Here is an 11,655-nt window from a genome sequence, read left to right on the forward strand (position 1 = left end):
ATAAAGAAAAAGAGAGAAAAGTTGACACCACGTTGGAAGATAATAAGCTGGATTGTTGATTTGTCATACAAATTAAGAAAAAATATATAATTTTTTATATTTTATGATATTACGTGTCTCTATATTTTTCTCATTTATTATTTGCATATAAAATAAAGCAATGAAAATTAATAAAAGAAATGTAGCATTACATTCAGTATTACTGTTTAGAAACTTATATACAAAAGTAAAACAACTTTTCTAAACTAAAATTAACTTATAACCATAACATCGGTATTAACATAAAATTAATAGGGTTGGTGAATAGTAAATTCTGTATTTAATATTTTAATACAAAAGATTATGTTATGAAAAATAAACTCTATGTTATTAAAATATACTTAGCATATATTTTAATAACTGTGTAGAATAAATATGTGATAATAAAAATGGTTAAAATTCATAATTTCTTTTACAACTTTATTTATGTTGATAGACTATAGGAATAAGAATAATTTTCTTTGCACTCCAAATCTAAAGTGATAAAGTTGAGCTTTCACATCTCAAGGGAGGCATCATTTAAGTACAAAATCTTTACATTTTATGTGGACAAAGTAAATGCTTTAACTTTTCAATTTTTTATTATAAAACACCAAAAGAAAATAAAAGGACTTTTTTTTTTATTCGACGGAGTTAATTATTGCATTGAATATATTTAAGCGACGAAAGTTTCACAAATACTGAAAAAGAAACCAAACAAAGTTTAAAGTCAACTGCTTTGCTAAACGGTAACAAAGTTGTTAAAATTTAATCAATAGTTTGAAAATAGAGTTTTAGGTACGGCATTATTTAACTAGGTTTAATGGGTATCTATAAATAGTCAATGTTTTATTCTCTCAATCCCTTTTACTATATTTTGAACATAAATTTAGATTTAAGTATATTATAAATGTGGGTAATGAATTAACAGTGAGGTTTGGTGATTTAGAAAGTGAATGAAGGTTAGGTAATCCTATGATCCTAAGATGCATAGAATGCAAACGAAAACGTGAAAGGCATTGGGATATTATTATAATGATGCACTGACTAGTACAATTCAATTACAATGACTTGTCAGTCAGAAAGAGCCACACAATTTCTTAATGGATTTATGAATTACTTTTCACTGTTTGAGATCAATTTCACAAGAATTTCAACATTCCTTTTAATTATAACCTAAAATTGTGCTGTTTATTTATTTTAATACACAAATCCATTCCCCATTCATTCTTATCAATAAATATACACATTTCACTCATACTCAGCATTCATTCAAATACTCAATTCAGATGTCATAATCCATTGTAAATAGAAAATAAAAAACATGGAAGAAAATAATTGACAATTTTATCACTAGACTGATGAATGATTATGAAATTGTTTACAAGCAACATGAATGGTGATTCAATAACGAGGTGGTCCTGTCCTATCATTATCCAGTACACCCTTTTGGATGTTTGCAGTCAGCATATGTAGTAACTCCCATCTTCAAAAAAACTGGAACCACGATTCCAGACTTCAGATAGGACTAATTATATCACAATATATACTGATTATGAGACTGTCTATAGCTTACATTTCATACAGTAGCAACATTTTCTGCAATAAAACTTGTGACAACTGCTCTATTTCCAAGCTAAATCCACTACGAGCATAGTATGTCTACTGTAACTAACTTTATTTGTCCGAGTTAATGATTTAACATAAGTAAAGCAACCACTCGCAGCTTGACATGCAACAATTCCTGACATCCTCAAGGCTAGCAATCACTCTATAAGAAGTTTCCCTCTGTGCAAAGGATGAAGATCATCCATACCTTCTGATTGCGCTATTTGGCAAATCCAAATCACTTATGATTAGAATTTGCTCCTGGTGTTGGCACTTCCACAAACCCCGATGATGGAGTTTGAGGTCTCGAAATGATTCCAAAATCAGGATTAAGCATGTCCACCCCATTCCAATCAACAGTAGCTGTTTTAGTGGGAGTTGAGGAATAAAGTATAGTCCAATAAATAAAACATGAGAGACACAGACGACAGAATGCATAAAAGTAATTAAAAAAAGGATACAATCTGTTCTCCACATATCTGTTATACTAACGTCAGCATCTGATAGAAGCCAATAATCAGCGTCATTCTACAGAAAATTACAAAGAATATCAGCAAACAGTGTCAATGCATTCCACCGTGAACGCTCTTATCCAATCATTGAATGCTGAGTTTAAAATAATACCATCAGAAGAACTTAATCATTAACCATCCATTTCGAAGGGGGAGAGGGGGGAAAATCATCTTGATTATGATATACTTACATCAACATCTGAAGGGACGATCTTCATCATGCCACCAGCAAACTCTTGCGAAGCATTTATATCGGAGTATACATGAGAAGACAGCTGAGTTTGAGGTTCAAATTCTTTTCCGCTGCATTCGGCAGGAACCATTTCTGTCATTACTTGTTCGTTGGACTCAGAACTGGAAGCAAGTGGGATCATGGGGAGCTCAGCACCGTTAATCTCTTCAAATTTCTCTTCAAATTGACTGAAAAGAGTTCAGAAGTTCCAAGAAATAAACAAACAATGCATAAAATTAGATTAGATAGATTAACTAGAGAAGGAGAGAATTACTGCAATGACTACCACAGCAAGCGTTTACTAAACCATCCCCAGCATGAGGGTTAGTCTTAAAAAAATGTCGTGGGAATACCGTGTCAACACCAAAGATGAATTGAACATTGGATAGGAAATACGGACTAATGTGATTTCTGGATGCACAGCATAAGAACAAAAAAACAAAAAAGTTCAGTAAATAAAACTAGCCAAGAAAAGTACCTGATGAGGTAGACATCAATGGGACCCATTGTGCTTCTAAGAATGATTCTATATCTCCTCTGAGGATAGTCTACAGCCTGATGCATATAGAAGCGATAATTTTCCATCATGCATCAGAACATCAGTTTTATAAAGTGCATGAATCTTTCATCAATTTATGCACTAAACTTACTTCCTCAGGATCAGGGACTTCCAGGGTAGTTCCATGCGGAGCTTTAATTGCTATTAAAGTTTCATTCTGCTTGCAGGAATACGCCAGTATTAATAAAAGGAAAACCTTAACAATAATCAGAATTTACATGAGAAGACAGCTAAAGCAATGTTTATAAGCTGGGAGTGCTACGCAAGCAAAAAATGACCTGGAAGCAAGGTAGGTTCTTAATGTCATCCTCGGTCACGAAAAGGCACCTAACAAGATATGAAATTGGTATAAATTTATAATACAGTGACAACATTTTGTTATTTCTTATGAAAAGGAGAGCAAAGGGAAAACAAATCTAAGAAACGAATGAGTATGGAGAGTAGATTACTTCCGGTTATTTTCATTTTCACTCAGCTTTCTCAATCTTTCTTGCATTTCCCTGCCAAAAATTTAGAAAAATAAGCATTGGCCAACAGTTTTGAAATAGCAAATTTGTGCTCTTTTTCAAAAAGCAAGCATATAACCTTATTTGATCATCTAATCCCTGCTCCTCCAAAGAAAGTTTCTCAACTTCTTCCTGCAGGACATAGCCACAAAAGACAGTTACTTAGTCATTTAATCCTTTTAAATATCTTCATATGGTGAATCGTGAAAAATATAAGTTCTGGATCCAATAAATTTTGCTTGCCACACAAACAAAGGTACATGAGAAATGTTTGTGACACTGTCAATTCTATAACAGTTAGCTACTTGGGTGTCAATAGGTCATTCGAAAATATACAACACCTACATTAATTACCTTAAGCACAGATATATCGCCATCCACCTCACCAGACGTGGAAGATTCAATTCCCCTAGGATCCACAAGGTTTGATGTAAGAACTTTGCTCTAATACTACATATATGTCAAAATTCCAAGGAACATACATTAAAGAAAAAAATTAAAATGTGTCACATTCACAGTACTTCCAATGTATTCTATTTTTGAGTTTCTTTTCAATGAGACCAATGCCTTCTAAAACATTCGTTATGTCATATATCCTCCTCTTTTGCACCTGTGGAAAATGAAAAAAAGAAGTAAGTCCATACATGATAGAGGAAGAATAAATATAAGATATTTTGGTTTGAACTTTTTTTGCAGAAAAAAGAGGGACCTCCAAAGTCTCGGCTGCTTTATTTAGATCAAGAATACCATCCTCTGCATGCTTGACCAAATTGATGAACTTTTTGGTTAAGAGACCTGTGAAGTTGTGGATGTTGTCATTCTTTTGACATTGAAATAACTCCGTTGATCAAACATAACGGAGACTGAACTGAAAAGCGTTTATCGTTAAGAATGCCGCTAAAATTACCTAAGGAACTGTCATAACGGCAGCTGCTGGCAGGAGTAAGAGGAGACGGGGAACCTGAATCAGAAAAACTGTCTGATTAAACACAGTATATTATGGATGGAGCACATAAAGGAAAATGTAAATCAGAATTCATATTTTGTGCACAAAATGTTTCCAAGCACTAAATCTTCTCAAACAGAATACCGAATGTTGTTGAACAATAAAGATAAAAGGAAATGTTCTCTCACCAGCATTTGAGATGGGTGTGGGAGGACATGATCTGCCTTCTTTGGAAGCCTTTGCCTTCTGTGTCCTTCCTCCTTTTGCAGACACTGGAGTTTTAAAGGGACTATTCGTTATGTTACTAACATTAGTGTATCCAGGACTGTTACTCCACTTCTGTGTGTGAGACTCTCCTTCGCTGTCATTCATTCCACCCTTTCGCTTCATGTACTGCAACCAACATCAGTTTCAACAAATTATAACGTAGCACAGAAATAAGATGATCAAACATACAGACACTAACACAAACATTTGGTTGAGATGGAGAAGATGAATGCAACCAATCAAACAAAGGTATTAATTCATCCTTCCATATTTACAACGATTACAACAATGCTAAATATAATATTCTTTGAAACATCAACGAAAGAAGGGGATAAACACAAGTACAAAAGAAAATCAATCTTATCACATTGAGTCAGAGATGAAGAAGCTCACGACCCAGCATTACCCATCTACTAAAACTAGATTAACTATGCATAGCAAACTGCATGTAAACAATTACAAATCAATATGCAGGACTGCAAATGAGAGTTAGAGACACAGACAAGAATTAGCTCATTGATAGCATGCAAAGACCACAAATGTTCGAAGGATCAACTGTATGACTTTATGACATACATCCTCCAGCTTCGTACGAGTGCTACAGAAGTTGAGGTTGACCAAATTCTTTCTCTCACTTTCTTGTTTCTCTTATTTTTTTAGCTTCCATAAAGAGCTTGATCTTAACTCATAATCACTCAACTTCAAGAATTGATTTAGATTTTGTCATACAAATCACCTAACTATTTAAAAAGAAAATAAGTTTTCCCATCCCAATAACTTTGTATGTCCAAAACCTAACTCTTGGACAACTATAGCATGGTCTCCTTAAACATCTGACCACATCAAAAGTGGCCCATTAAATTACCGCTCAATTAACCTCCACTAAACCCCCTTCCCACTTGATTGTCGCACAGAACTCCCTGACCATGCCCCCAACCTACACTGATTAGCCAGTTTGCGACTGAGAGATTAACTTCATTTCTTCCACAGAAGATAAAAAATTAACCCAAAAAAATAACAGAAACAGTATCGCACTCTGAAATAATCATCAGAGACAGATTGAGACTGAGAGACTGACTTCACTTTTCCCCGAAAAACTAGAAAATTAACCCAAAAAACAAAAGAAACACCATCGCACCCTCGAATAATCATCAAGTCGTTCATTCACTAAGGAAAGGGAAAAGATCCAGAGAAAAGAATAACAACACACAACACAACCGTTAAAACACGAAGGAGATCTCCGTCAAGTAAATTTAACATCGCAGTTAGTGAATTTAACATCGCATTCAACGCAGAAGAGGACATTCCAGATTCGAGAGCCGCGGAGGTGAATTTGAGAGCGGAGAGAGGAAACCGATGTACTCACTGGAGATCTAACGACAACGGCTTCATCGGCAAGGCGGCGGGAGTCGATGGAGGAGAAGCTGTGGTAGTCGTCCGGGGGAGCAAAGGGCGGTTTAGTGACGAAAGCGAGGTGGCGCTTGAGGGCGGGGCGGACAGTGGTGCCGGCAGCCCCCCGCGGCGGCGAGGCACGGCGGTCGGGAGGTCCGGCGGCGGTGGACATGGGGGCGAGGGGCGGAGCGAAATTGGGGGGAATTTGGAGGGAAAAGGGCGAGGATGGGCGGAAAGTAGGGTTTTAGAGAGAGAAAGTGAGGAGGTTTAGAGAGAGAAAGAGTGGGGAAGGAAAAGAGGGAGTTAGGAGCGTAGAGGAGGCGAGAGCAGAAAACGAGGGAAGGAGGGAATTTAGTTTCGGATAGATGTGGAGGGAACTGCATGCGCCAAAATTAATAAACATATTTTTATTCTTACATCACTACAACCCTAAATATTATTATTATTATTATTATTATTATTATTATTATTATTATATTTAATAATTTACATATGCTAGTAATTTCACAGTTATAAAAATTTTACTTTAATGATAATGCTAATATTAATATTTAAACAAATAAAAATAACTTTAATAATTTCAAATTTTATGAAACAGTAAATTTACAGTTTAACCAAAGAGAATTCAAAATCAATGAAATGAAACTTGAAATAGAGGCTATTTATGTTTTAAGATTACAGTTTTCTTTATAGATAAAAACATTAGCTTGTCGTCTCTATTATGAAATTGTTGTAAAATTAATAAATAAATAAAATCCTGATTTATAATCAACAATATGACTATGTCAAAATCGATTCTGTTAATTGATTTTTTTTTTTTTTGTAATTTTCACGGTGAAAATTTAATTAAAAATTTTATGTATATATATATATTACAAAATGTTTAAAATATATAGAAATTAAAAAAAAAATGAATCATTATCATCTGTATTATTCTTGTTTTCTTTAACCATTTGTATGAGAAGTACGGTTATAGTAACAGTTGAAAACCCATATATCTGTATTACATTTTTTTAATGATAATAACAAATAATAAAATTATTATAATTTTAAAATTAAATATAAAATTTTTTTATAATTTTTTATATTTATTTTTTACGTAATTCTTTAATTAAAAAAATCCAGTTTAAAAGAACCATCAAACGAAAAAGGCAGTTAAAATTAAAAAAAAAAACGAACATTTAAAGAATAAAATTGATAAAATAATTATTTTAATTTAAAACAGGATAAAATTAAAAAAATAAAAGTTGGATTCTCTTTAAATAGAACATGATAATAAAAAAAATACAATTATTATTAGATTTACAAAGACAATAAAAAAAATTAAAATTTAAAGAAACTAACATTTACATAATAAAATAGATAAAATAGTTATTTTAAATTAAAACATTTTTATTTAAAAGGTAAAATCATAAAATAAATATAACAATAAAAACCTTGAAAATAAAATATTAAAATTGATAGATATTTTAAAATAATGAAACCAAATATTTTAATTTTAAAATAATTAATTAATTTATATAAAACTTAATAAACACATCTTATTATCTAGAACATTAATCATTTTTCTATAACTTTTTCTCTGAGATTTACAACGAGGTTAAGTTGTGGAGGAGAATTGAACTAGGTTAAGTTATAAGTGTTTTTAGTCAAAAATAGGACATTTTGGTACGTGAATTTTTGAGTTAAGGGTTAAAACGACGAAATTAAGTTTTAGAGTCTTTTTGGATATGATTTGAGACTTGTTTGAGTTATGAACTAGTTGAAATCTGATCTAGAGATAGGTAGTGGTCCATTAACGGTGTTTTAGATGGTTTTTATGTGCAAATTTTGGGGTATTTAGTTGTGAGATTTTGATTTGGATGTCCTAAGACAATTTGGAGTCGTTGGAGGTCAGTCTTTGAGTCATTTGTGACTTGTTCAGAACCTTAAGTTTCTCAAGTACGAGCTATAACTTGTGGAGTTTAATTTTTGTCTTTAAAGTGAAGTTTTAGTTATTTTTGTATTGGAATCTTTGGTGAAACATGTCAAAATGAGTTTAAGTTGGTTTACATACATTTGGTTAGACCAATTTCAGTTTAGAATTCAATTTAAGAGTGTTAGAAGTTGGTAAAAGTGTTTAGGATAGGTCATGGGGGTTTAGGAGTGCAAAATCTGCAATTTAAGTGTTGTGGAATATGCAGAGTGGTTGGGCAAGCAAAGGGGGCTCGCTGGACGAGTTTATGGAGTTCTGGTAGTGAGTTTCAGTGGTTAGGCGAGCCAGCTTGCTGGGCTCGTGGAGCCTGTTATTTCTACTCTTGTTGGGCTTGTGGAGCTTGTTGTTTCTGCTCCTTTTAAACAAATGGTTAAACTCGATGGGTGAGTTTTAAAGTCTTCGATAGTAAGTTTCAGGGACTGGGCAAGCTCCCTGCTTAGGCTTGAGAACTTTGTTTGGGGTCTTGTTGGCTAGTGGTTTGTGCTCGTTGGGCAAGTGGGTTCAAGTTGTTTAGGTTGATATGTTTTATTTTCCTTTTCTACATACTTGAATTTAAATAGTTGAATGTTATGTTTAATACTCAGTGATGTGATTTTGAATGAATGATGATATGGAAATTGTTATTGAAGTCAGGAATGGTTTGGAAAGAATTTCTAAGGTGAAATTCTTAGTGGTGGTTTCAAGTAAGTGATGTATTGATATATGGACTTAGTCTTGCAAGTTATCCTGTCACTTCATTAATCACGCTGTCTCAGATAAAAGAGAATTATGTGATGCGGAGTAGCAGGAAATTTGAATGTATGGTCTTGTATTCTTTGTCTATAGGCGGTAGACGGATTAACCTTGTGCGGTAGCTTGAAGGGGATCAATTGTTTCACCACTACAAGTGCAAAACTTGTAATAATTTGACATCAATACATTTATCCGGATGGGTTCATCTAGGTCAAAAATACGATAAGGATGTTTGAATTATTTTTGTGTGAAACACGTATGTATGAAATCTTGATATGATATGGTTAATTTCGCATCACTAGCTTATCCTGTTTGTTTGTTTTTGTGCTTGAGTGTTCTTGTGTATTCGTTTGCTTTGATGATGATCATCTAGTAGGTGTGAGTAGAGGATGATGACTTGTCGGTAGAGTATGCCTTAGGTGGAGAGGACGCTAACGTATAAATATTGTAGTCCTTATAGACCTTTATTTTGGATGTATTAGATGATCTTCTTTAACCTAGTTTTAAGCTTAATTAGTGCTTTGTATATAAATTTTGTTTTTATAATTATATTATATGACTGTAAATTAATCTTATATTTTCGTTTGTCAATTAATTTACTTTATTAACTAACTATGTGATTATTCTTTTATAGTAATAATACTATTAAAAGTAGAATGTTACAACATTAAAAAGAAAATTATTTATATATAAATATAGATACCGAAAGTGTTTTTTTTTTAATAATAATTTAAATTGTTGATTAAAAAGTTGGGTAAAAACAATGCATAAAATCTTATGATAAAAGGAGTTGGTGATTTTATTCCCATAATAATTACAAAAAGAAAGTAATAATATAATAATAATTTGGGGAAATAAATGGGTTATAATTTTACATAGTAGAACATGTGTTATAATAACGTAATGAGATAATCTAATAAAGATCATAATAAATTATTAAGAAAAATATTATCTATGAGTGGAGGATCCATGTAATTTTAAAATTATTACAAACACTTTAGTAGATAGTTTTTTTGGGGTAATTTTTGGAAGATAAACATGAATTTAAAGTTTTTACATTTTGTTATTCATCTTAACTTCAAACGAAGAGATTCTTTAATAATTCTTTCATCCTTAGACAAAAGATTTAATCTTTTTTGAATGATATTTAAATTTCAATTTTGAGAAAAATAATCAAGCAAACTTGTACCATTATTTTTTAAAGTTATATTTGAATAAATAAATAAATTTATAAGATTCTTCTTTTAAAGTTTCTTTTACAATCATAACATTCTCATACTCAATAATATATTTAGAGCTGTCAAAACGGTCACGGACTGATCCAACCCACCACGGATTGGACATTTAGTGAGTCAATCTAATCCGACTCGTTTATTAACGAGCAGAAAAATTTGAACCTGGCCTAACCCACCACAGTTTGGTGGGTAAACGGGTTGTCTCACCACGAGCAGAAAAATTTGAACCTGGCCTAACCCACCACAGTTTGGTGGGTAAACGGGTTGTCTCACCAGCTCACTTAATTACAATTTTTTTAAATAAAAAAAATTACAAACTTTCTATCATTCAAATCTAAACAAATTTCAGTCTCAAATTTCACTCTCAATATCAGTATTTAATTAATTTTGAAAATAGGAAACTTAAATAATTTTTCAAGCAAATTTTTTTTATGAAATTAAAATTAATTTTTAATAAAATAAAATTAGGTAAGTGGGCCAACCCGGCCCACCACAGGTTCAACCCATATGAGTTTTCGGGTTTAATTGAACCGGCTTAAAATTTGATCCGCATAAAAAAAGTACAATTTTTTCAAACTCAATCTGATTCAAACCCGTGATAGACCGGATTAATCCAGGAAGTGTGACCCATCTTAACAACTCTAAATATATTTAATAAAGTACAATCTAACATTGATCTATATTGATTCTCTCATGGTATATATATAATTAACCATTACATGTATGACGCTTTAAATAGTTTTATTCATCCTCTCGATAAGAACATTCTATTGAGGTGTACCTATTGTCACCTGATATTAAAGTGTACGATACAGGAAGGAGATGATCTTAATATTATAGAGTTACTTAAATTGAAAATTATTTCATATAAAAGTAAAATCGATATTCAAAACAATATTTCTATTAACCACATTCATGATGTATTCAGATTGAGATAAGAAATTTTTGAAAGATGATGAGTAATTATAAATTAAAATTAAATACTTTATATAAATTCCCTCATTGATAACTCTAACATTTTGTCATCATGCATCGAGTTATAATTCTATAATAAGAAATCTAACATACAACAATAAATAATCCCTGTTTAGAAATCTGGTGAGTGTTTAAACTCTCATATCTACAGAATCTAAAAAACAAATTAAATGCAATCTAAATGTAGATAATGGATCCACGTTTAACTTGAGCTAATTGTTAAACCAAAATTGCATGTAATTCGTCTGTTTCTCACTTTCTCTCTAGTCTCCACTCTCACTTTATCTTGCATGTTATCATCACAGCACAATGCTTTCAAGTTTGAGGAATCTTGCTGAAACGTTTTGCTTCTGATTTATCAGAGTCAGATTTTCATTGCTTTGAAACACTTAGCCAGATTTTAAAGCAGACGCAGTTTTTGATCTGTAATTTATCAACGTCAGATAACTACACACATTCTGAGCTTCTCAAATTTTCTCATGTTAATTATATTTTTAAGGTAAAATGTGTTTTTAAGCCATCTGGGTCTTTAATTAGGAAAATAAGGGACTGTTTGGTTTGACATATTTTTTTCTGCTTAAAGGGTCTGTTAATGAGGTGTTTGTTTATGTGTATACAATCTCATATTCTGCTTCAACTGAAGCTTACGAAAAATCAGGCCTGCTTACAAAACAAACATAACTTTGAAACATGATTTT

General features: G+C 32.1%; 1 protein-coding gene across 1 annotated transcript; it reads right to left on the minus strand.

Moving 5' to 3' along the window:
- Positions 1-1,343: 1,343 nt before the first annotated feature.
- LOC106770813 (transcription factor E2FA) lies at positions 1,344-6,410 on the minus strand. Its single transcript, XM_014656624.2, has 14 exons — positions 6,015-6,410; positions 4,570-4,774; positions 4,343-4,396; positions 4,145-4,230; positions 3,957-4,045; positions 3,790-3,844; positions 3,515-3,567; positions 3,379-3,429; positions 3,208-3,256; positions 3,021-3,086; positions 2,849-2,925; positions 2,330-2,558; positions 2,088-2,154; positions 1,344-1,989 (listed from the first exon to the last, which is right to left on the minus strand). The coding sequence occupies exons 1-14, from the start codon at positions 6,210-6,212 to the stop codon at positions 1,865-1,867; spliced, it is 1,404 nt and encodes a 467-aa protein (XP_014512110.1). The 5' UTR covers positions 6,213-6,410; the 3' UTR covers positions 1,344-1,864.
- Between the last annotated feature and the right edge of the window lie 5,245 nt (positions 6,411-11,655).

This window comes from Vigna radiata, chromosome 8 (assembly GCF_000741045.1).
Source record: "Vigna radiata var. radiata cultivar VC1973A chromosome 8, Vradiata_ver6, whole genome shotgun sequence".
NCBI lineage: Eukaryota > Viridiplantae > Streptophyta > Magnoliopsida > Fabales > Fabaceae > Vigna > Vigna radiata.